General features: G+C 52.6%; 1 protein-coding gene across 3 annotated transcripts in view; it reads left to right on the top strand.

Annotated features, from left to right (window-relative positions):
- The window catches only part of LOC138832551 (interferon-induced GTP-binding protein Mx2-like), a 66,939-nt gene that overhangs the window by 37,234 nt on the left and 5,638 nt on the right, over positions 1–24,067 (top strand). For 2 of the 3 annotated variants that reach the window (XM_070030732.1, XM_070030733.1), the window contains exons 3-12: positions 9,005–9,199; positions 12,444–12,636; positions 13,873–14,010; positions 16,397–16,551; positions 16,823–16,961; positions 17,652–17,850; positions 19,739–19,817; positions 20,308–20,430; positions 21,074–21,215; positions 22,724–22,882. In XM_070030732.1, coding sequence (XP_069886833.1) covers positions 9,095–9,199; positions 12,444–12,636; positions 13,873–14,010; positions 16,397–16,551; positions 16,823–16,961; positions 17,652–17,850; positions 19,739–19,817; positions 20,308–20,430; positions 21,074–21,215; positions 22,724–22,882 — 1,432 coding nt within the window. In that variant the 5' untranslated portion in view covers positions 9,005–9,094. Of the gene's footprint in view, positions 1–6,414; positions 6,497–9,004; positions 9,200–12,443; positions 12,637–13,872; positions 14,011–16,396; positions 16,552–16,822; positions 16,962–17,651; positions 17,851–19,738; positions 19,818–20,307; positions 20,431–21,073; positions 21,216–22,723; positions 22,883–24,067 lie in introns of those variants that run through there. The other variant, XM_070030731.1, reaches the window with a different exon arrangement.

Here is a 24,067-nt window from a genome sequence, read left to right as displayed (position 1 = left end):
CAAGAAGGTAGAAGAACCCAGTTTGGGCAATAAAAGAAAAAAAAAGAAAAAAAGTAATAAAAAGCTGAACACAGACCAAAGGTAACAAAAGGATTAACATAGGCAGCTGACATGAACAATCACAAAGGATTTAACAAGGTGACCAAACTCACCATCCTCTCTGGAAAAGTAACCAACAAGGTCCAGAGCAGGTGGAACCCCGGGCTTTGGATGCTGCCATTAATGGGGTTCTCTGAGATTAAGGGAAGGGAATTGGAAACAAGAATCCAGATACTACGGGAATAGATAGATGTGGTTCAAACAACCGAAATGTGAACTGACCTTGCAACAATTGGTTGCCAGGAGATGTCCAGGGACTCTGCTTTTGTTTGTTTTGTAGTCATCTGTACCCAGCAGATCTTGCAGCTGGTTCGGTCTAGACAGAAATGGGAGACAAAATCACCTCCTCCAGGTGTGGACGGCCTAGCTGGGCCAGTGGAGCACCTGTCAGCAGTCCAAGGCAGCTGGCACGGCCTTGTTTGCCCTGTTCCTCTGTCTGTTGTGGGCCCATGAGTCCATGATTATTCCTGACTTCAGGCACGGCCTCAGAATACGGGTACGTGGAGTCTGTAAGGCGGGAGAAGCAGACTTCCCTAAGCTGGGAGGGAGGCCCTGAGGCTCGAGCTTTAATTGCTTCCTGCAGGCTCAGAGCGCATGACAGGTGCTGAGGCGGGATGGGGCACAGCCCAGAGAAGGTGGCAGTAAGGGGGACGAAGCTGAGCATTCTGGATATACAAGGAAACCAGTTGGAAAGCTTAAAAGTTCTCTGGAGGCCAGGCCCTGGAGGTTTAGGCCTGTGATCCTAGCTACTCAGGAGGCTGAGATTTGAGAATTGAGATCTGATGCCAGAAAAGTCTGTGAGACTATCTCCACTTTACCAGCAAGATGCTGAAAATGGAGCTATGCCTCATGTGGTAGAGAGCTATCCTTGAGCTAAAAAGCCCTGAGTCCCACTACTGGTGCATACACACACACACACACACACACACACACACACACACACACACACACACACACACACACACACACACACACACACACACACACACACACACACACACACACACACACACACACACACACACACAAGATCTTAATGAGAGTGGAATCTTGGCTTCATCAAGAAAACAGAGCCAAAGATTGAGAGACTGCTGGGGTAGGAAATGAAGGACAGGACTGCCAGCAGCCCCTTCTCACCTCACCCCCAAGCCACCCTAGGGCAGGGCCTCCTTCTCCCGAGGCCACGCCTCCTGGAGGGCAGATCATAGGATGGGGCTCAGGATGGACCTTGGAGCCTGCCGCTTCTGAAGCTGTCTACCTGATCCATCCATCCTCTTTTTTGCTTCTTGTGGCTTTTTGGTCAGCAGTGGCTCAGGGACATCCTCCTGAGCAGACCCCTAGCTCTGGGTATGGATCCTGTTACGGTGGTGATCCCTGAATGCTTGTGTCAGCCCTACAGCTGGACTGCGCTGCAGTTGTCAGGAAGGCCTGAAACAGACCCTCCCTGCAAATTCTGGAGTTCATGCCTACCTGTTCTCCTCAAATAAACTGGGGGCTGGGGGAGGCCTGGGGCCTAAGTCAGGCCTGGAGGCTGGGCTCCCACAGTGCACTATTTGGATTCCGCCTAAAGAGCAGGACCAGCTGGCTTGGGAGTCTGGGCTGGTCACACACAGTATCCGGGAGGCTGTGACTCCTCACCTGTCTCAGGGCACCTTGATCTGGGAGTGAGGCGGGACCTGCTGCTCACAGGCCAGGGCTAGAGGCCAGGGATGCCATCATAAAATGTGAAGCCAAGGCAGGTAGACGGTTCTTCATAGTTGCTAGATGATTGTGACCCATGTGTCTGGTTTATTCTGTTCTGTGAACACTGGAGTGTTCAGTCGGTAAGGTGTTCACACTCCATCCAACCTGTGGAGTGTGTCCACAAATCTGTAGGGGGGGATTTTCATGTGTTTTCCATGATGCAAACAATTACAGTGAACCAGTGGCTTACTCCTGTCATCCTAGCCACTTGGGAGGCTGAGATCTGAGAATCTTGGTTCAAAGCTAGCCTGGGAAGGAAAGTTCAGGAGATTTCTACCTCTAACCACCAATCTTTGGTGAAAAATCTAGATAGCACCCAGGACCCTAAGTTCAAGTCTGCTTACTGGTACCAGAAAGGGAGGCAGGGTGGGAGGGAAGGAAAGCATCCCTGAGATTACCAATATTATTTCTCAGAAACTTGTATTAATGGCTCTGAGTCAATTAAAAGTAACCCTGCAATATTAGCCACAAGCCATTCCTAAACTCAAAAGTTAATACAGTAAGGAAGATGTGAGCCTAACGGGAACATTGCTCTGGATTTCTGTGGTGTTCTGGACTCCAGGTTCTGCCTTCATATCTGCTGTCACCTCCTTTGGCTGTTGAGTCCCTTCCCACAGTTGGCGGCCTCACTCGGCCGCCTGTAACACGGCAGTTACAGATGTTGTCAAGCCGGGGTTTCCAGGTCCATGTTAGTAAGCCTGTGCTCCTTTCATTACTCTTGCACATTTTTGCTCAATTCTTTAAGATGCCGCTTTCAGGGTCACCTATCCAAGGCCACCCTTTGCTACCAACCTTACTTCCTATGGGCTGTGCACACCAGCCACGCTAAGGCTCTGGGGCTTCCAGCCCAGCTCCCCACCACGGCCTGGTGCTCCACCAGCACAACCAGCTCTCCGCATCACGCCTCCTCCTGCCTCCCAGCTCAGGCAAGACAAACGCCTGACCTGAGAAGTAGCAACCAAAACAGGCACTACAAAATCTGAAGTTACCTCAGGGAGGGGTGTGTTGGGGGAGGTGAGAACATTGAAAGGGGGGACATGGATCAAGATGCACTGTATTCATAAACTGCTTTGGTGAATGGCAACTCCTTTATACAACTACTTAAAGATAATATTTTATTTCTGTAAAGAAGTAACAATTACGCCATATGCCGCCACCATCACTGCTCCATGGGAAAGAATTTTTTGGAACATTAAAAATGCAGATCTTGAGGGCCGGTGGCTCACGCCGCCTGTAAGGAAGTGACTGGCTGTAGCTCAAGGGGCAGAACGCTAGCCTTGCACACAGACCAGCTCAGGGACACAGCCCAGAGTTCAGGCACCGGGACCAGAAAAAAAAAAAAAAAAAAGCAGGTCCTGAAACTGTGGCTCTGAGATGAACCCCAGGCCCCGTCTTTAACAAGCTCACAGGGATGGGCAGTGCTGACCCTCTAGGGCCAACTTTGAGGAGCCAGAGTCCACATCACAGAGGCAGGAGAGAATACATCCTTGCCAGAGTCCCAGGAGTGTCTCTTTCCAGGTCAGGGTAAATGCAACTTTGACATTTCCCTTGGTTGGTCACTGGACTTGAACTTAGGGCCTGAGCACTCCAGCTCTCCAGCTCAAGGCTTGCACTCTGCCACTTTGGGCTCCAAAGCAACTCTGCCTGCTTTTTTTGGCACTCTGCTGGCTAATTAGAGACGATAATCTTTTTCTGCCTGGGCTGGCTTTGAACTGTAGTTTGTAGATTGCAGGTCAATGAGTAGGAAAGGCCATTTACTCTAGTAAAAACAACAAGGTGGTCAACATGGAAGTAGCTCCTCAAGCATGCTCTTACCTGGAGCTTATTAAAAGCCAAAGTCACACCTGACAAACCTGTAAGACTTCTCTGTTCCTGTCTGCAGGCCTGCTAGAAACGGTTACAAAAACCCAAGAAGAGCAAACTAAAATAACAATCATTTTGGTAGCCTTAATTTTTCTTTTGAAATGAACATTGAAGACAATTTTACTTCCAAAATTTCATATCCAGGAATCCATTTTTGGTGTTTTAAAAGCCTTTAATACTTTATACTTTAGTTTTAAGTTGCATTTGAATAACCCTTTAAAATCTTTTTTTATAATATATTTTAAATTTTCATTTATTCTATTATTATTTTGGAGGGGCCAGTCATAGGACTTGAACTCAGGGCCTGGGCACTGTCCTAGAGTTTCTTTTTTTTTTTTTGTTTCAGTCATGGGGCTTGAACTCTGGGCTTGGGCGCTGTCTGTGCCTGCGCTCTTCAGCTCAAGGCAAGCCTACCACTTGAGCCAGAGCACCACTTCCGACCCTAGAAAACAAATCTTTAGGAAATTTTGAAACCAAATAGCAGTTTTCCTTAATGCAAGAACTGCAAACACCACAACTGTACCAAGAATCCAAACTTTGCATCTTTCTGCCTTTTAAAACATACCCAATTGGAAAATAGCATTGAAACCAAATTATATCACACAAATAAGCTTTTAGCAATGCCGATCACATGGTCATCTCACCCACTTTACCATCATGGCCTGAGCGATTCACAGGGAAGGTCATTAGCTCCCAGTGGCCAGGGCTGGCCCTCGATTTCAGCAGGAGGAGGCAATGCTGAAGAGTGCAAGCTAGGGAAGGAGAAACCCTGTGGGACCTTTGTAGCTGTGTCCAGCTGGGGCCCCTGCTCCCCGCACCTTAGACTTCTGTGCAGAGCAGGTGTGAAGTGTGTTGTTATTATCTTTAAGTAACGTCCAAGGAGGTTGCCATCAACATGTCAGTGTATAAGCACAGCGCATCTGATTGATGTCCCCCTGTCATCGTTCTCCCCCATCCCTCCCAACCCTACCCCTCTGATCAGTTTTTCATTTCATAGGAGCCAATTTCTGGCCTGGCAGGAGGCTTGTGTTGGCCAGTGACAAGGATGGGGGTGGCATGTGACTAGAACTAGTTGTGGAAGACCCTGCACACCCCTCTACCATGAGGAGCAGTGGTTTGTTCAAACCCCTCCCGGCCCCACACCCGTCTTTATGTCCTTCCCTACAAAGCCCTGCCTACGGCTGGCCCTCCACTGACTTTTCATTTAGGCTATGTTTTTTTCTGAGATTCGTGCTCTTCACTCAGAGCACATGTCCCCTGTGCCCTGAAAGCCAGCCCCTGGCTGTCCTGGCCCTGTAAGTAGCAGCACCTGTCCAGCACACAGCTGCATTCCTGAAGTGACCACCCTGCGTCCAGTGTCACACTGGCCCTAAGAAGAGGACAGCATGTGGCGGTGAAGTAGGTTATGCCTTGAAGCCTGAAGCCTGACAGAAATAAAGGCAATTTGCCCCCCAGGACAAAGGTCTCTGACCCCACAACTGTCCTTTGCATAGTGGGTTTTGAAAAAAAAAAGCAACTAAATTATTTGCTCAGCAGGTTCTGGGGGAAAAAAGAAAAAAGCAAAATGTTGCCTCCACCCAGGATTCCAGGACATAAGTCTAGGTTTCCTGATAATGCTCATATTCCCTTCTTGTTTTCAGTCCTGTGAATGCTTCGGAAACAAAACATAAAAATATTGCACATTGTTTGTCCAAAAGCATGCGGTTTTTGCCTTTAAATGAGGACCTCTGGGTGTCTCGGGCTGCACGATTAGGGATGTCTACACCCCTGCACTTGCTGTGTTCTGCAATCAAGACCCCTGCAATTTGGCTAGTCATTGTGCCATCCTTAATGTTCTTGCTGATTGGGATACAGCAGTGGTGGTTCATAAGAGAATCCCAGGACTCCTGGACTTGTCCTTCAGGCCTCCTGGCTTGGGGAGTATGGCCCAGAAAAAGACCTCACACAGCAAAGGAACTGCAGTGTGCCTGGGGACCTCCACCCTCCCCCCCTTCTGCACTCACACCTCTGCACCCACACCTGTCAACCCCACTGGGTAGGCCCAGACCCCAGGACTGGAGCTAGGCAGGGTGTGATAGGAGGACCCCTAATTTCGGCACTCTTGATGAGCTGTGTTTATGGCAAAAACCAGGACTGGAGGTGTGGTTCAGGTGGTAGATGGCCAGACTGTGAGCAGAAACAAGCCAGACCCTGAGTTCAGGTAACTTGTAATGAGAGAGACAGAGACAGGGAGAAAGAGACAGGGAGGAGAGAGAGGGAGGGGAATGGAGAGGAGGCACAGGATTCCCAGGACCTCATCAGTTTCAGTTTTGCTTCTTGGCCTGCTGCTCCTGGGCAGTTGAGTTTTGGTTTCCCAGACTTTCATTTCTCCCTCTGTGGAGCTGGAGGGGGAGGAGGAGGGGGAGAAGGCGGGGGCGGGGCCGGTGCCTTGTGGAGAGGAGCAGAGGCTGTTGCCTTCAAGAGCCGGGGGCGGGGCCGGGGCGGGGCCTGGAGGAGAGGAGGAGAGGCTGTTGCCTTCAAGAGCCGGGGGCGGGGCCGGGGCGGGGCCTGGAGGAGAGAGGAGCAGAGAAGCTGTTGCCTTCAAGAGCCGGGGGCGGGGCAGGGGCGGGGCCTGGTGGGGAGCAGGAGTAGAGAAGCTGTTGTCTTCAAGCGCCGGGGGCGGGGCCGGGGGCGGGCCGGGGGCGGGGCGGGGCCGGGGCGGGGCCGGGGCGGGGCCCGGCGGGCCAGTTGAAAAGCCCTGCCCGCCCGCCTCCCCTCAGAACGCTGCCCCTCAGCTGTCCGACCCTGACAGGTGAGTGAGGCCCCTTGGCGCCAGGCACTGCGGGGCTTTGTAGGCCTGGGAACGGCGATGCGGGTGCCAAGGCTGGCGAGCCTGGGTGGGCTCAGGCCCGTGACGCGCTGCAGGCCGGCCTGAGGGCGAAGGGGCGGTGCGGGAGCAGCTCTCCGCCTGAAGCTGCCCTCGAGGCCGGGGGTGGAGCCGCCCGCCCGGACCGGCCTCTCTGGGGTCCCTCCCCGCCCGCGCGGGCGCCTGCCTGGCCGGTCCCCGAGCCTTCGGAGAGGGGTCCGAGGGGCTTCGGGACGGCTGGGGGCCCGGCCGGGGAGGAAGCAGGGCGGAGGCACGGAAATGCCTCCTGCTGCTGCCCTCCCAGAGGGGAGGCTTCTCTGAGGTGCTAGCGGGCCGCAGCTTTCCCTCCATGCTAGGACCCGGATGGTGAGGGGTGTGAGAGGTAGGGGTCAGTGCCCTCAGTCCATGCTAGGACCCGGATGGTAAGGGGTGTGAGGGGAGGGGGTCAGTGCCCTCAGTCCATGCTAGGACCCGGATGGTGAGGGGTGTGAGGGGATGGGGTCGCTGCCCTCAATTCATGCTAGGACTCGGGGAGGATGTGGGGTGTGAGAGGTAGGGGTCGCTGCCCTCAGTTCATGCCAGGACCCGGATGGTGAGGGGTGTGAGAGGTAGGGGTCGCTAACCTCAGTTCATGCTAGGACTCGGGGAGGATGTGGGGTGTGGCATGGAGGGAGTCCGGGCCTTCCTGAAGTATGTCAGGAGCTCAGAGGGTGATGAGACCTGCTGCCTCCCCTCCTATGCGATTCTCCAAGTTGGTCAAATTGTGACTCCCCGTTGGTGGATCAGGATCACTGGATGCTAACTCCCATTGTTAGCCCATAAGTTTCCCAGAACAGCTCAGGGAGTTACCACTTCTTTGCTTTGCAGTTCCGCTGCTGGCCTGCACCACTCTGACTGCAGCCCCCCTTCCCTCCTTGGGAGCCTCCCTCTGGAGCCTCAATCAGATGGAGGAGTCACTGTTAGGGGGGTGAGGCCCCTCTGATCTGAGCTGCAGGATGTTCTTCTGCTCCTAAACACTGAAATGGCAGGGGGTGCAGTTCAGCACAGAGCTGGAGAAAAGGGCAGGCCAATCCTCCAGTGCTGTTTTGCCCTTAGACTATCCCCCTTTTGGAAAGTTCCAGGCCCTTGATGGGGCTGGACAGGAAGTGGGGTGGGACAATACATGTCCCACCTGCTCCTGTTCTGGTCATGGCTGAGCAAGCATCCTCACTGTGTAAAGCACCGCAGGGGCTTCCTGAGGAAGCCCACCCCCCACGGGGACCAGTGTCCAGCACGGGCAGAGGGTGTGTGCGTGTTCCCTACAGTCCTCATCTTGCCAGCTCCCAGTGCCTGGCTCTGCAGTGGGGAGGCACCTCCTTCCACCACCCACCCACCCACCCACCCACAAGCACTGCAGGAGCCTGAGTAGAACCCAGACCTGCCCTTGGTGGACTGCAAAGTGCTAAGGCAGTGGGCTCTTCCCTCTTGCTAACCGTGACCATGAGATGCAGCACAGCTGCTGGAGTGCATGTTAGGCTCTGGACTGTGGGGTCTTCAGAGGAGAGGAAAGAGCACTAGGAAGGAGAAGGCTGGGAAGGGGTCTGCCTCTTCTCAGGCTCCTCATTGAAATGGAGAGGGGGGAACATTGCAGCAGTGATCTGAGCTAATGGCTAGGAGGTGATGGTCATAAGAGTCCAATGGTGGCCTTGTTCATGCAGTTCCCTGAGCAGAGCAGCTGGACTGCAGTGACTGGAGGGCAGGCCTCCCTGCTGCGGACACTCGCTGGGCACAGAGGTGACTCCAGAAAGATGCGACCTGAGTTCCTGACAGACAAAAGTCAGGAATTATCCCTCAGGGACTCTCACTTGATGAGACAAAGCACAGGGTGGACTTCCATACTCCAGTTTTAACTGGCCAAGTGGAACCATAATCCTGGGTGCGAGCCTTTGAAATGGGTCACTTTAGGCAAGGTGCTGTGTATGGCAGGACTGTCATCCTTGCTACTCAGCGGGGTTGAGACCTGAGGATTGTGTTTCAAAACCAGTCAAGAAGGGAAATCCAAGGGACACATATCTCCAATGAACTAGTAAAAAGCTGAAAGTAGAGCTATGGCTGAAGTGGGAATAGCAACAAGGCCCCGTATTCAAGCCCGGGACCAGCTGTGTGTATACACGCCCATACATACACACATACATACACACACGCGTGGGTGTTCCCACACACACACACACACACAGACACAGACACAGACACAAAAGGTCATCTATTATAGTACCAACCCACCTCCTTGCAAAGGAAAGGGACCCATTCTCTGTTTCTTAACAGAATAATGATACAAGGACAATGGTCTGGAAGTCAGTAACCCGAGGGCAGGCCAGAGGAAGGCATAAGGGAGTCACAGGAGAAGACGTGAATCGTCATGAGTGGAGGCCCGAGTGCTCCTGAATATTCATCAACAGAATGTTGTTTTCTCAGGAGCATCACAGCCAGCCTTGAGGCTTGCAGACTTGGTGATCTTCTACTCTTAAACATCACCCCACGTGCAAGAGGAGCATCAAGCAGAAGATGAGTCCTTCTCCAAAAAAAATTGAAACCAAGAATTCAGCCACAATATCTACTCATCAGTTACTAAATGGAGATGCTGACACATCAGAGGAACATGAGAACACGGTATGTGGCTGTGTGACAGTGTCTCCACAGGGAACTGAGCTGTGTGGTTCTGAGGGCTGTGGCCTAAGAGGGTAGCAGAAGAGGGAGAGAGACTCAGCTTTCATCACTGTACACAGACATGCACTGCTTGCTCCTGTTCACACAGCGAGACCAGGGAACTCGGGGTCTGACAGGCAGAGAGGGACCATACCATGTGGGTATAGACAAAGTTTATGAAAACATCAGACACTTATCTAGGGCGTAGGGGCAGAGAAGGTAAGTCAGTGGTCAGGGGACAGCCACAGGACAGAAAGCTGACCATCTTGGGGACTGTGGAGAATTAGCAACCTTTAAAGAGTCCTTCAAGGTAACAAAAGAGAAAGCCAGATGCAGGTGGGGCTCCATTAAAAGACACAGGAGTCTTGAGGCTTAGTTCTACACAATTAACTAGGAGGAGCATGAATGGCATTTCCCAAAAACCATCCCCCAGTCTGGCACCAGGGGCAGGACCTTTGCCCTGCATGGAGGAAGGGGGGGTCCCCCTCCATCCCCCCAGACGAATGCATGCTAGCACACACCCTCAGGACACACAGGAACTCAGATGGGGCCTTGCCAGCCGATGGCCTCCTTGTCCTCCAGGGGCATGACACACACCTGGATCTGCCCCACCTTCCCTGGGCTTGGTGAGGAACAACCAAATGACTTTGTGCCATAGCCGAAGGGGCCATCTTGGTCTGGGAAACCAGCAGACACTGATGGCGTCTTGCAGGAGCTAGCTGGGCCCTGAAACCACTGAGCACTGTACTGTCCCGTGTCCATCCATGGCTCAGTCTCCTGCTACAGACCCTATGAGTCCTCCCTGTCAGAGCAGCCTCGCTGTCCTGTTTGGTGGAAAGCAAACATGGGCTGTGGGATCAACCCACCTTCACTAGGTTCCACACCGACTTTATCCACTGTCAGTCTTGGGAAATTCTTCCTTCCTTGCTCCATGGTTTTTCAGCTCTGAGATGGAACATTTTTCAGGAGCGCTGCCCAATTTTTCATGCAAAATGGACTGCAGTGTTGAAGGTGACAGTATGAGAAGGGGAGCCTGTCTCTCTCTCTCTCTCTATTCCCTGGTTACCTTTTACTGGTGGTCCCTTCCTATCCCTCTTGCCTGGCTTGTACCTTCAGATGTGGGACAGGAATAACTCACACCCACTGTGTTAGTCAGCTGTGCAGCACTGTAACAAACTCCTCAGATGACCAGCTTGGAAAGAGAGAAGGTTCATTTGGAAAGCAATCTGAACAGTTTCAGGCCATTCCCAGTTGCTCTGCCTTCACAGTGCAGCAAGGTGGGACCATGTGGCTGGGACATAAAAGGGGACAGTGGTCCACATATCCACCTGCGGGGGTGCCCATGACCAGAGAGCTCCCAGTGGGCCTTGCCTCTTCATGTCCCAGCGCCTCCCAAGATCGGCTATGGGAGACTACACTTGCATCACTCTGCCCTTGGGGACATTTGAAGTCTCATTGCAGCATGCCCATTTGTGGGAGTTGCTGGTCTCGCCCAGCCTGGGTGACAGGCACCGCTCATCCAACAGCTGCACTGCTGGGTAACAGCAGAACTGAGGTTCTGAAAGCAGTGCCAGGCCTGCAGTGTCAGCAAGGCTGGAAGGGGCTGGAGGCCAGGGCCCACAGCTGGCGCTGGGGCTGCAGCAGACTCTGATCTTAAGGGCAGAAAATGTGTTCCCAAAGACTGTGGTGGAGTCAAGGGGGTAGCAGAAGAGGGAGAGAGACTCAGCTTTCAACATAGTACACAGACATGTACTGATTGACAGCAAAGAGCCAGCAATCTGCGAGAGAGATGTGACAAGGGACTGTCAGCTCATCCTGCATTCAGGTTCTATTTAGAACGGGGCTCAGCTTCAAGGGCCAGGGCTTCTGCAGAGGCTGAGCTCCAGATCTGCTGGCCTGCCTTGGCAGGCATCTGTGGTGTTCACACACACCTGCAGCACTCAGACAGTGTGTGTTGATGCTCTAATCTTGGTTGTCACAATTCAGGGTATATGGTGAAGAGCAGTCAGAAGGGTGGCTACACCTGCTAAGAAGCCTGGGACTGCCTAGTAAGCAATTGTTGGGCCTCATGTAAGCCACTGGCTTGATGTATGTGTTGCACGCATTTGTCCCTTTCACTTCTTTTCATTTCTCGTAAGAATTTGAAGTTGGAATTCCAAAACTAAGCATTTCAATTTCTTCATCTTGAAGAAGTGGTCATCTGGGTAACAGCTAAGATACTTCTGTAACCCATATCTATGGATTGTGTGTGTGTGTGTGTGTGTGTGTGTGTGTGTGTGTGTGTGTGTGTGTGTGTGTGTGCGTGTTTTGGGGCTTGAACTCAGAACTTGAGCACTGTCCCTTAGCTTCTTTTGGTCAAGGCTATTATTCTACCACTTAAGCCACAGCTCTACAACCTGCTTTTTCTGTGATGAATTGGAATCTTACCAACTTTTCTGCCAAGGTTAGCTTTGAACCATGATCCATAGATCTCAGCCTCCTGAGGAAGTAGGATTACAAATGTGAACCACCAATGCTTGGCTTAGATTTTTCTTCTAGTTTTAGGGGTTTTACATTTAAATCTGTGTTATTGTGCTAAAACTCCAGGTTGACTCTTTTCAGTCCCCCAAGCACAGAGGGCTTGGATTCAAAGGTCAACATGAATAAATAAATAAACAAATGTATCCCTGTTGTTTACAGTCCGGCAGTCCCCTCCCGTGAAGCTTGCTTTGGTCCCTGTACACATCATTTTGTAGCTGACTTCAGACTCTTGTTTTAATCACTTGTTGTAAGCACATTGTACCTTGCTGTAGCTTCTTTTTTTTTTTTTTCAATTAAGGGGTAGGTTTATGCAGTAGAGCTGCTGGGACCAGGCAAGGTTGGCACTACACGTGCCTGGGAAAGGCCTGGGAATGAGAGAGAGCTGGGAAAGAGAGGAAAGAGAGAGGAAAAAGCTAGAAATAGCAGAGAGAGCAGAGAGAGAGCAGAGAGAGCTAGAAAAGAGCAGCGAGAGAGTTGCTGTAGCCTCTTGTCTGTGTCCTGTGCTTCAAGTTTGCCTCCTGGGCCCTTGGCTGTAGACTGTGGGTGAAGATTGAGTCCTTGTGTGGCTCTTGGCCTTGGTTTTCCAGGCACTGCCACCCCCTCTGGGGCTTCTGTTGTCCCGCGCCCTGGGCATTGGGGTAGGGCGCAGGGTGCAGCCACAGCTGGTTCTCCATGTTTGCCCCTCCAGGTGGTGGACAACAGCCTCTGTAGGCAGTATGAAGAGAAGGTGCGGCCGTGCATAGACCTCATCGACTCCCTGCGGGCCCTGGGCGTGGAGAAGGACCTGGCCCTGCCCGCCATTGCCGTCATCGGGGACCAGAGCTCCGGCAAGAGCTCTGTGCTGGAGGCCCTGTCGGGAGTGGCCCTGCCCAGGGGCAGTGGTGAGATCCTGCAGCCTTGTTCTTCTGCTAGGGCTTCCCAGGGCAGGTGTGTCCCACAGCAGAAGCAGGTTCTGCCATAGGCCTGGAGACTGCAGTGCAAGATCAAGGCCTGTGTCCCCTGAGGTTGTTCCCCTGGGCTGTCAGAGGCTGGCTCGGGCCCCGCTCTCAGGGGCTCTCCTCTGTGCAGGATCCCAGGACTGACACAGCTGTGCCTCCTCTCATACAGACTGCTGGTAGGGGCTACAGTGACCCTGTCCGAACTCTCAGGACCTCCTTCAGCTTCAGTAGCTCCTTTTTGTCCCTTGGTACCTATATTGCAGCTTGCACCGAGGCCTTGCACTCTTGCTCGAGTCCTGCTCAAGACTGACCCCTACCACTAAAGTAATACCTCCACTTCTGGCTTTTTAGTGGGTCATTGGTGATAAGAGTCTCTTGCCAGCGTGGGCTTTACACTGCAATCCTCGGGTATCAGCAAGGTCTGACTTGCTAGGGTTACAGAAGAGAGCCCCTGGTCCCTGGCTTGGTGGCTTCTTTAGAGCACCAGTGTTCCATCACGGTTGGGGGTAGGGGCAGGCTGCAGAATGTGGGGTTGGTGACACCAGGCCATCCAGACAACGTCTTATCACAGAGTCTCCTGTGGGTGAATGGAAACTGCAGATTGGTGGAGGTCTGATTAGGGGATCGAGTTCTCAACCCAGAACTATGTGTGTATAAGTGGGTTTCTTTCCTGAGCCCCTTTCCAGAGGTGCCAGCCAGGTAGGGAGATAGATCGGTGCTGTGCTTAGTGGTGCAGCCCAGGCGGTCAGTGCAGGATGGGAGTCCTTGATTCCTTCCTCTGAGCACTCAGCCCTGAGATGGTTTGGGAACAGAGCAGTTTCAGTGCATGGGCAGGATGTGGAAGGAGTTCACAGCGGGTTTATGTCACATGGTGGTTAGGGGCACTGGTGGGATTGCTTGTGTAGGTGGACAGGGAGGGAAGGGATCAGTGTGGCTTACACCTGAGCTCACGGTAGATCGCAGGGAAGAAGGTGCTGTGACATGGCAAATGAGCCACAGTGCCTGGGGGACTGTCCTCCCAAATGCACGAGGCTGAAGTGACCCGGACAGGAGGCCTCCGGCCATCAGAAGGGGAGGCCAGCAAGGCTGCACTTTCAGCGGAGCTTTCAGCCATTGATCCAAAGCCTCCTAGGGCCTCTTGGAGTGGCACCGAGGACTGACACGCGGCTGGTCTCCTAGGCATCGTGACCAGGTGCCCTCTGGTGCTGCGGCTGAAGAAGCTGGGGCAGGAGGAGGCGTGGAGGGCCAAGATCAGCTACCAGGACAAGGAAGTGGAGATCACAGATGCTTCCTGTGTGGAAAAGGAAATCAACAAAGGTGAGGGGTCCTGGTGTCCCGCCCTCCCGGTTGCCTGGTCCCACATTGGCCCCATGTGGCTGTCCATGTGGCCTCTGTTGGAGCTTTTCCCTGCACTAGGCTTCCTGTCCCTTCACCCTTCAGAGACCAGTGTCTTCAGAACCAACCCCAGATGAATGCTTTGCTCCTTCCTGTTGCAGCTGCTTTCTGAGAATAGCCTGGGCTTAATGGCTAAAGATGGCAGCTCCCCTCCTTCTAGGGCCTGTCAGCTCCCCACAGTTGAAGCAAATAGGACACCAGGGAGGAGCGACTGCCTTCGCTTGTAGCCTTGTCCCAGCCTGGGTGGTGATGCCATCACTGAGCCCCATTGGACCCTGAGACCCTGTCTGAACAGGAAGTGTGGTTGTGTGCACGGTGCAGCTCAGCCTGCGACCCTGTCTGAACAGGAAGTGTGGTCATGTGCACGGTGCAGGTCAGCCTCGTGACTGGTGCGTCTCAGCAAATACAATCACAGATTGCCGGGCGCTGGTGGCTCACACCTGTAATCCTAGCTACTCAGGAGGCTGAGATCTGAGGATCGCGGTTCAAAGTCAGCCCGGGCAGGAGAGACTGTGAGACTCCTATCTCCAATAAACCACCAGAAAACCGGAGGTGGCGCTGTAGCTCAAGTGGTAGAGCGCTCGCCTTGAGCTGAAGAGCTGAGGGACAGCGCCCAGGCCCAGAGTTCAAGCCCCACGACCGACAAAAAAAAAAAAAAAATACAATCACAGAGATCAGTCTGAAACATGTTCAGGTGGGGGAACCTCGCTGCTGTGTGTCTTCCACCATGAGGAGAAGACCTCTTCCTCCTCCACAGTCCTCCCCTCTCCCAACACCACATGCTTAAGTTTCAGTCCTTTGCAGAAGGGGCCAATGGTGTGCCCTGATTCCAGAATCAGGAAAGGAAGGCTTGCCTTTGTCAAATGGGAGCACAAATTAGCTAGGTCTGCTCTCTTACAGGAAGTTAAATCCTGTCACTTAGCATTACTAGACTGGAAACTGAAAAGCATGGTGTGTGTCATCCGTCACGGCTGAAGAATCAGCAGGTGTGTGTACCTGATGGCAGTACTTGCTCTGGCTGGTCTGGCTTTTGGAAGCCTAGCAAGGCCTTCTTCAACTCTCTGGGCACTCAGAGGCTTGAGCTGGCCTTCCCTGTCCTGGATGGACAGACTGGTTGGGAACTATACATGATGACAGTGGGTCTAGGTACCATTTGAGGCAAGCCCCTGAGAAACACCTTCAGTCTTCCCATTGGTTGCTTTGGGTCACACGTGCATCCCGGACTTGAGATGCTGGCTCTGTGTTGAAGGAGAAGTGTCAGATGAATGTGGAGAGGAATGTGCAGGCATGAAGGGAACCCACTCTGTTTCAACTCTGTAGTCTTTCCTACCACGGAAGGTTTGGAGCTGCAGGGCACAGGACTGGGCTCCTAGATCCAGAAACAAGTCCCCTGTGCCTTCTCTGTGGTCTCTGTCCACAGTCCCCATGCATGTCAGGAAGAACACAGCCTGGCCTGATGGCCAGTGGAACCCTACCCGTCTCTGCCTGGTCAGCTACTTACTGGCACTGTGCGTGACTTGCACGTGTGCCAGCAGACCTTTATGTCACAACCGCACATCAGGACATGGTACTGGGGAACTTTAGGTGATGCTCCACATGTCCTTTTGTGTATTGGCACCCTGAGCGCCAGAGCAGAACAAGCATTCCAAGAAGCCATTGCATGTGATGCTGAGAATATAAAAAAAATATGGTGTCCACAGCTGGGTGCTGGTGGCTCTCACCTGTAATCTGACTACTCAGGAGACTGAGATCTGAGAATCCCACTTCCAAGCCAGGCCAGGCAGAAATGTCTCTGAATCTCTTATCTCCAATTATCCACCAGGAAGTGGCGCTGTGGCCCAATTCGTAGCGCACTAGCTTTGAGCTGAAATGCTCAGAGACAGTGCCTAGGCCAGAGTTCAAGCCCTACAACAGGCAGAAAAGAAAAGAAAAGAAAATTGTGTCCACTTGGTATGAAAGGAAAGGTCTCTAAGGCCCTCATTATGAGGGAAAGGAAGGAAATGACATCTAACAGAACACAAGTGTCCCGTTCCTGCGTAGAGAGTTGATTCCCCTTGTACGTGTGCACTTCTGGCAAAGGGGTTTCCGCTTGTCTTGGTTCTCCTCTAACTTGCGTGGGGTGTCTGTGTGTGGAAGGCCTCCCAGGTGTCTGCAGATCACTCTGGCCATGGCAGGAGACTGTGAGGGTTCTTTGGGTCTCACCTCCTCCCGTTGACTCTGCTCCTAACGTGCTGGTGTGCAGGACTGGTGGAGTCCTACAGGTACACCCGCTCTCTGACCTCCATGGCTTTCCTCTTCCTCCTACCAGCCCAGGTGCTCATTGCGGGGCAAGGGCTGGGCATCAGTGCTGAGCTCATCAGTCTGGAGGTCAGCTCCCCACACGTCCCTGACCTGACTCTGATCGACCTTCCCGGCATCACCAGGGTGGCCGTGGGCAATCAGCCTGCTGACATCGGTTACCAGGTGAGACTCTGTTGTTAAGAAGGGGATGGCCCACTGCCCTAGAGCACGGTCCTCAGGGCTGCATCTGAACAGATCTCTGGAGGTACCAGTGCGACCAGTGTGCCCAGTTGTCATTATCACTGCCTATGGTTTGATAGAGAAGGTGAGGTAAAGGAGCAATCCATGGCCACTTCACAAGGAAACCTCTCCTTCCCCAGTAGCAGGAAGAGTGGGCACCGTCTTATCTCTCCCGGGGCCATTCCCAGGCATCATAACATGTCATTGCTTGCAGATCAAGCGACTCATCCTGAAATACATCCAGAAGCAGGAGACCATCAACTTGGTGGTGGTCCCCTGCAATGTGGACATCGCCACCACGGAGGCGCTGAGCATGGCCCAGGAAGTGGACCCTGATGGAGACAGAACCATAGGTGTGAAAAAGGAGCTAGCCAGCAGTGACATGTGGGGTCCAGTGGGACGGGATCCCAGTGGGACCGGGTCGTGGGAGTCCTGTTGACCCGAGCTCTGCACCACTGGAGGGCAGGGCATCAGGTGGCAGTAGGAGCAGGTTTGGTGTCCACTGAGGTAGAGCAAGTGGGCTGAGAGGGACTCTGGTTGGATGGGCCACTGTACGCTTGCTTTCCTGTTAGAAAGGCCCAGGATGCTCACAGAAAGCAACTCCTGTCCTCTGAAGCCACCGAGGTGGAAGTAGTGCCAGAGTGCAGGAGGGAGGAAGGGATATGTGGAGGGAGGTCTCTGGCCTGGTGAAAGGGCTCAGGAAGGCCGGGCTGTGTGTGGAGCCTCAGGTCTCCACCCTAGTGGGGGTGGCTTTGTCACGTGTGCCTTGGCGGCCCTGGCTCCTCTCACTCTTCGCTCTCCGTCGGGCCCGGGGGTCTGTGGCCCTGTCTGCTCTCCACCCTCCACCTGGGGTCTGGGCCCTGCCTGTAGGGATTCTGCAGGGATGGGAGGAAGTTCTGCGACGCTGGTGCCAGGATCCAGTGAGCGTTGACGTAGGGTACGGTGCTGCTTGGGTCCTTCTTGCCACAGATAGAGGTGCTCAGTTGTCTGGTAGTCCCCACCGTGATACTCTGCACAGCTCTGACTGCAGGCTCTGGCCACAGGCATCCTGACCAAGCCCGACCTGGTAGACAAAGGGACGGAAGACAAGGTGGTGGATGTGGTGCACAACCTCGTGTGCAACCTGAAGAAGGGCTACATGATCGTCAAGTGCCGGGGTCAGCAGGACATCCAGCAGCGGCTGAGCCTGTCCGAGGCCCTGCAGAAGGAGCGAGCCTTCTTTGAGGACCACCCCCAATTCAGGTGCGCCCACCCCAAGGGTGCCAGTCCCTCCTGGGGAAATCACAGTCAAAGCAGCTTTTAGGAGTGTGCTTGAGTGTGAGGAGCTGTGTGTGTGTGTGTGTGTGTGTGTGTGTGTGTGTGTGTGTGTGTGTGTGTGTGTGTTGTGTGTGTGTGTGAGAGAGAGAGAGAGAGTGAGTGCAGTTGTCTGGGTATATGCATGTGTGTGAGGTATGTATGTGGAGTTGAGGGTGTATATGTGTCAGGGTGTGTCTGAGGGTTTATGTGTGTGGGGCTTTTGAGGGTGAGGGTAAGTGTGTGTGTGTGATGGTGAGTGTATAAAAGTTTTGAACCTCTGGGTGCTGGGAAGGTGGGTCAGTGGTAGAGTGCTTGCCTTGCATGCATGAGGCCCTGGGTTCGATTCCTCAGCACCACATAAGCAAAAAGAAAAAAAAACAGAAGTGGTGCTGTGGCTCAAGTGGTAGAGCACTAGCCTTGAGCTTAAGAGCTGAGGGACAGCACCCAGGCCAGAGGTCAAGCCCCACAACTGGACCCAGTAAAAAAAAAAAAAGTTTTCAGCTTCTGTGAACTGTGAGGGGGTAAAGGTATGGCTTTGACCTTGGTGATCACTTCTGAACTTGCCTGCAAGAAGAAAGAAGTTATATTGTCGACAAAGACAGAAATAATAATGGAGGGAGCGAAGGAGACTTGCTGCAGCACTTAACTAGCCACGCTGATTGCAAAGAAATAGAGGAGAATGGAGGAAAAGCCAAAAGCCCAGAAACAGTCCCCGGTACCAGTCCCACTATGTGATCAGCACAGCACAGCTCTGTGTTTTAACAAAACATCGCTGCTGGGCAGTGTCCACAAGAAATTATTTGCCGAAGGAACGAATGCCAAAAGCAAATATCAAGTCCAGGTTAAAGCTGCATACCAGTAATAGGCAAGCATTTTGTAAGAACGTATGGATGACAATTTGCAATTGCAGAACAGGTAAGACCTTTCCAACCTTCATTCTACAAAGTGAAGATTTTTTGAAAGCAGATCATTAATTCGACTTAAAGAGAGTGGGGTTCAGGTGCTAATGGTATATGCCTGTGATCTTAGCTGCTCTGGAGGATGAGATCTGAGCATCATGCTTCAAACAAGCCTGGGCAGAAAAGTCTGTAAGACTTGCCTATAATTAACCACCAAAAAGATGGAAGGGGAGTTGTTAGTCCAGTGGCAGATCATTAGTCTTGAATAAAAAAGCTCAAGGGACAGTGCCTAGGTCCTGAGGTCTACCTCCAGAAACTGCATGTATGTGTGACCTTGCTGGCACGTGCACAAACACACACACACACACACACACACACACACACACACACGCGCACACACACACGCACGCGCACACACACACACACACAAACACACACACACACACAAAGTAGGGGAGAGAAAGAGAGTAGGGCACAGTGGTATGTATCTATAGTCTAGCTCAGTACTCAGTGGCTGAGGCAAGATGACTTTGAGTTAGAAACTAGACATTGCTACATAATGAATCCATGGATGGATGAGGGGATGAATGAACAAACCATCTAATGATGGGTATGTGAATGAATGAAAAAATAGGTGGATGAATGGGTGGCTAGATGAGTGAGTGAATGCGTGATGGAGAGATAACGCACAGGTGCATCACAAAGATTTGAGGACTATAACCAGATGTGTGGACACAGTTATAATCTGAGCTGGAAGGGATCCTTCTGGGTGCTGCAGCAATATAAGCTGCTCACCTGTGGCTACAACTGTGTAGAGGCCAAGGTGGAACATGTGTTGGGTAGCAGTCCTAAGGCATTCCACTCAACTGGAAGTAACTGGATGGGCCTTGTCAGGGTGCCTGAGCCAATAGGCTCCTCTCTTGTGTTCTCTCCAGGGTTCTGCTGGAGGATGGAAAGGCCACAGTGCCCTGCCTGGCAGAAAGGCTGACCTCTGAGCTCATCACTCACATCTGTGTAAGTGTGGGTGGGCCGTGTGTTCTCTGAAAGCAGAGTTGAGGGCTGCATCGTTGTGGGACACACATGCTGAGAGTGAGGCGTGTGCAGGATTAGGCAGTGTGGGGGCATGTGTGGATTGCAGCAGGGGGCATCAGGAGCCCTGCGGCTAGGGTTCAGTGGCCGTCACCCACGAGAATTGGAAGCGCTCTGGCTGGGAACAGGTCACTCCTGGATGTTGGGCTGGTGTTCTGAGTTCTCCAGCATTCCTGTCCACCAGAAGGTGGCAGAGCCTCCAGCCCCACCCCTCTGGGGAGCAGAGAGCATCTGGTGAGGATCTGACCCCTTTGCTCAGTGCCAGAATTCAAAGTCTTCCCATGAGCCAGGAAATTACCTGCGGGACATCGGGCTGTCAGCTGTGGTCTCAGCTGCTCAGCAGAGTGAGTTCAGGGCTTCCTTTTCACTGCCAGTGCACTCACAAGTTTTGCACTTTTTGCTTTTTTTTTTTCAGAAATCTCTGCCAACATTGGAAAACCAAATAAAGGAGAGTCATGAAAGAATAACAGAGGAATTACAAAAGTATGGCATGGACATACCAGACGATGATAATGAAAAAACATTCTATCTAATAGAAGTGAGTATTACCTCATGTGATAGTGGCTATCACATCCTCCGTGTGGGAGGGGCCACACATCCTCCGTGTGGGATGCCCTATCACCTTGCTTGTGGACGGGCTACATGCTCCATGTGGGAGGGGCTGTATCAACTGCCATGTGGGAGGGGCCACATCATCCTCCATTTGGGAAGATGCAAGTAGGATGACTTCGATCGTCCTCCAGGGGAGAGCCACACATCCTGCATGTAGTAGTTCTATCATCCTGTGTGGGGATGACCATCAGATCTGTCCATGTGGGAGAATCAAATCACTGTCCACATTGGGATCCTTGCCTAGTGACTTTCTGTCTTCACTCTCCCAAATGCTGATCCAAGCACATTCTGCCCACTTAGTGCTAAAGAGGGGTCAACCATGGCCGGGGAGTGGTGGGCACATGCAGCAGATGGACTCCATAGGGAGTTCAGTTCTGCTCAGCTCATGGACTCGGCCATAGGACACAGGAAGCAGGCAGAGGAAGGTGGGGTATCCCATTTCCAGACCTGCTTCTCTCCCATCATTCCAAGGTAGCCCATAAGAGAACAGCAACTCACTCTTCCTCGGTGAACCTTGAACCCTGAGTTTGAAGTATCTCCACTTCTACTGTGGCTTTTCTTCTGCACAGAAAATCAATGCATTTAACCAGGACATCACTGCTTTGATGCAAGGAGAGGAAAATGTGAAGGATAATGAGACGCGGCTATTTACCGAACTCCGAAAACAGTTCCATGCCTGGAGTGCTAAGATCGAAAGTAATTTCAAAAAAGGTGAGTGTCTGAGGTTGACCCAGGTGGGAGAGGAGGCAGAGAATGTGACCCTCACACATGGCCAGTCCAAATGTGAGGTGGATTGAACCTGGTTTGGAAAACCACTTGGCAGTCCCTCAAAAAAGCAAATGTATGCATGGGCCAGCAATTTTCAGGGAAGCACATACTGGGAGGAATTCAGGCCACAATCATTTTCAGCAGCTCTGGGAGGTGGATGGGTCCTGTGGATGCTTGGCCTGATTGGAATGAGAGACACCAGGAGAGGGGTAGAGCAGTCCTCTGGGTGTATTGGAGGGCAATCCCACATGGTGGGGAGAACCACCATCTCATAGAAAGGCAAGAAGGTGGAAGGGGAGCATCAGCAGTGCAGGTGTTCCCTTCTGCTTCCTGCCAACATGATGTGAACTGCTCTGACTGCCACACCTGCCCGCGGCCATCTTGATCCCCAACCAGCTGGTCTTCCTCATAGTGGCTCCTCTCAGGTTTTTGGTCACAGTGGTGAAGTGTGCAACTAGCTCAGGGACTTGGAGAAGAGAATGTGTTTTCCTCTGGAGGCTGAGATGGACGGTCAGGGTGTCAGCAGGGCCGGGTCCAGTTGCCTGCTTGCACACGGCCCCTCTCGCTGCTCCCTCACCTGCTCCTTGCGTGTGTCCTGGGTCCTGGTCTCACAGCGGACTAGGTCACAGCCCACTGCACCACCCCATTTCAACTCAGTAACTGCTTCAAAGACACCATCCACAAACACAGTCCGTGGATCCTGGGGAGTCCGCATCCAGCCTGAAGAGAGTTTTGAAAAGATGACACTAAAAACAACCACAAAGGGCCCAATGTCACGGGGCCCACTCGAATGTTCAGGAAAGGAAGCGATCTGTGCAGACAGAAATGAGAGGAGCAGCTGCTGGGCCAGAGAGGCAGGAATGAGAGGGAGTGCTGGGCACAGACACGTGCACAGCCCCGCAGCCCTGGGGTATGCTGAGAGTCCCTGGACTGTCCACGGGTGTGTGAATCCATCTCAAGAAGAGCAATTCCTTTGGGAAAACAACGCCACCCACAAAGGGGGCAGCAGGCAGGCAGCTCCAGCTCCCCAGTGCAGGCCAGGCCCCCTCTGACTCTCCAGACTCCACATTGTCTCACACAAAGCTGGTTCTGCTGTGTGAAAAGGAACTGAGCATTTGATCTAGTTAGCAATGGTGCTGTTTCACTCAGAGACCACCAAAACACCTGCTGGTTCTTGCCTAGGTCACCGTTTTTCCCAGCTCATGCAGTACCACCTGCACCTCGGGGTCTTTTTTGCTGTCCAGGGATGGGAGGTTTTGGGGAGAGCATATTGCACAGGGATGCCTTTGCTCCTGTAGATCAGATAGGTTTCGAGCAGCTCCATACCCACTCGTGTTTCTGGATTGGGTGTTTCTCTTTTCATTTTTTCTCTTCTCCCATCAGAGAGAATACAGTGAGATTATCCAGAAATTGTTAGTTAAATAATTTAAAGCTATTCTTTCCCGGTGTAGGTTTTGCCACTTTGCATAATGATATCTGGAAATTTGAAAGGCAATACCGAGGCAGAGAGCTGCCTGGATTTGTCAATTATAAGATGTTCGAGTCAATCTTAAAACAGGAGATAAAAGGCCTGGAGGAGCCAGCTGTGGACATGCTGCACAGCGTCACTGGTGAGTGCCTGCTCCTCCTGCTGACAGTTTACTGCTGGGGCAGGAAAGTTCGAGCCAAAGTCAGAGCCAAATTCCAGTGTATACTCCAGCTTACTCTCTGTAAGACCACCTGTCTCCAACTCTCTAGCCATCCACCAAATTCCAGTGTATACTCCAGCTTACTCTCTGTAAGACCACCTGTCTCCAACTCTCTAGCCATCCACCTGGTGCTCAACGGTGTAGCTGTATTTTGACACTGCTTGTCTGAAAAGAATCCCCACCACTTGGTCCAGACTGCCTCCTCAAGCCCCAGGTCATGGTCCTCCTGGCAGGCCACCTCTGCATCTGACTCCTAAATCTCCTTCCCAGGTGTGTCCATCACAGAACCTAGAGCTGACTAGACTGTCAGTTCCTTGTGAGTTCTGGGAGACGGTAAAGGGGCTGGAGTCTTGCATTGCTAGGGAGAGGTGGCATTGGAGACTCCGGCCCAGAGCCAGTCTGAACCAGGTCCATCCTGTCCTCATGTCTTCTGTCCTCACGGGAGGCCAGGATGGCAGGGGTGAAAGTCCTGAGCTCACACCCCTGTCTTGGCCCTTGTGACCTCCCATCTGAAGCTACCCTGGAGCTACCAGAGCGCCCTCAGCAGAACAGGAGATGTTCCTGGCGTGTGTGGATTCTGAGACTCCTGGCATGTGCTCCTTCTGAGACACTGGATGATTCTGTCTCCTTTCTGCCCCTCCCATTCCCCCTCCTCCTTCATGCTTCTGCTTGGACTCAACACGCCCCATGTTGCCATCTCTGAGAAGCAAGGTCAAGAACCAGACACCTGTATACACTACCAGCTTCATCCCTGTCGTGAGGGTGATTGTGGGGAAGGGGGTCCACATCCCCTGGCCTGGCACAGAAGGAGCCCAGGTGGCATCCTGGAGAGGAGACCCACTTCCCGCCCCCCATGAAACATTGCCGCCTGTGCAGGGAGTCCACACTGTCTGCACATTGCCCTCCGCTTTCTAACCTCCTTCTCCAGACTCGCGACTTTCCATTTCAGCCATAAATAATCATTTTTCATGGGTAAGGGAAGCTGAGGAACTCAGAGTTCCCTCAGTAAATTTCACCTTTGCCTTGTGGCTGAGTATTGTACACTTATCTTCCAATTGTACTTTGATGAACTCTGCTCCTCTTGTTCAAGGGAAGTTGTTACTGTTA

This window comes from Dipodomys merriami, unplaced genomic scaffold, assembly GCF_024711535.1.
Source record: "Dipodomys merriami isolate MVZ:Mamm:240054 unplaced genomic scaffold, mDipMer1.0.p SCAF_2, whole genome shotgun sequence".
Lineage (NCBI taxonomy): Eukaryota > Metazoa > Chordata > Mammalia > Rodentia > Heteromyidae > Dipodomys > Dipodomys merriami.
Note: the sequence above shows the minus strand (reverse complement) of the source record. Positions and strands in the feature narration are given on the sequence as shown.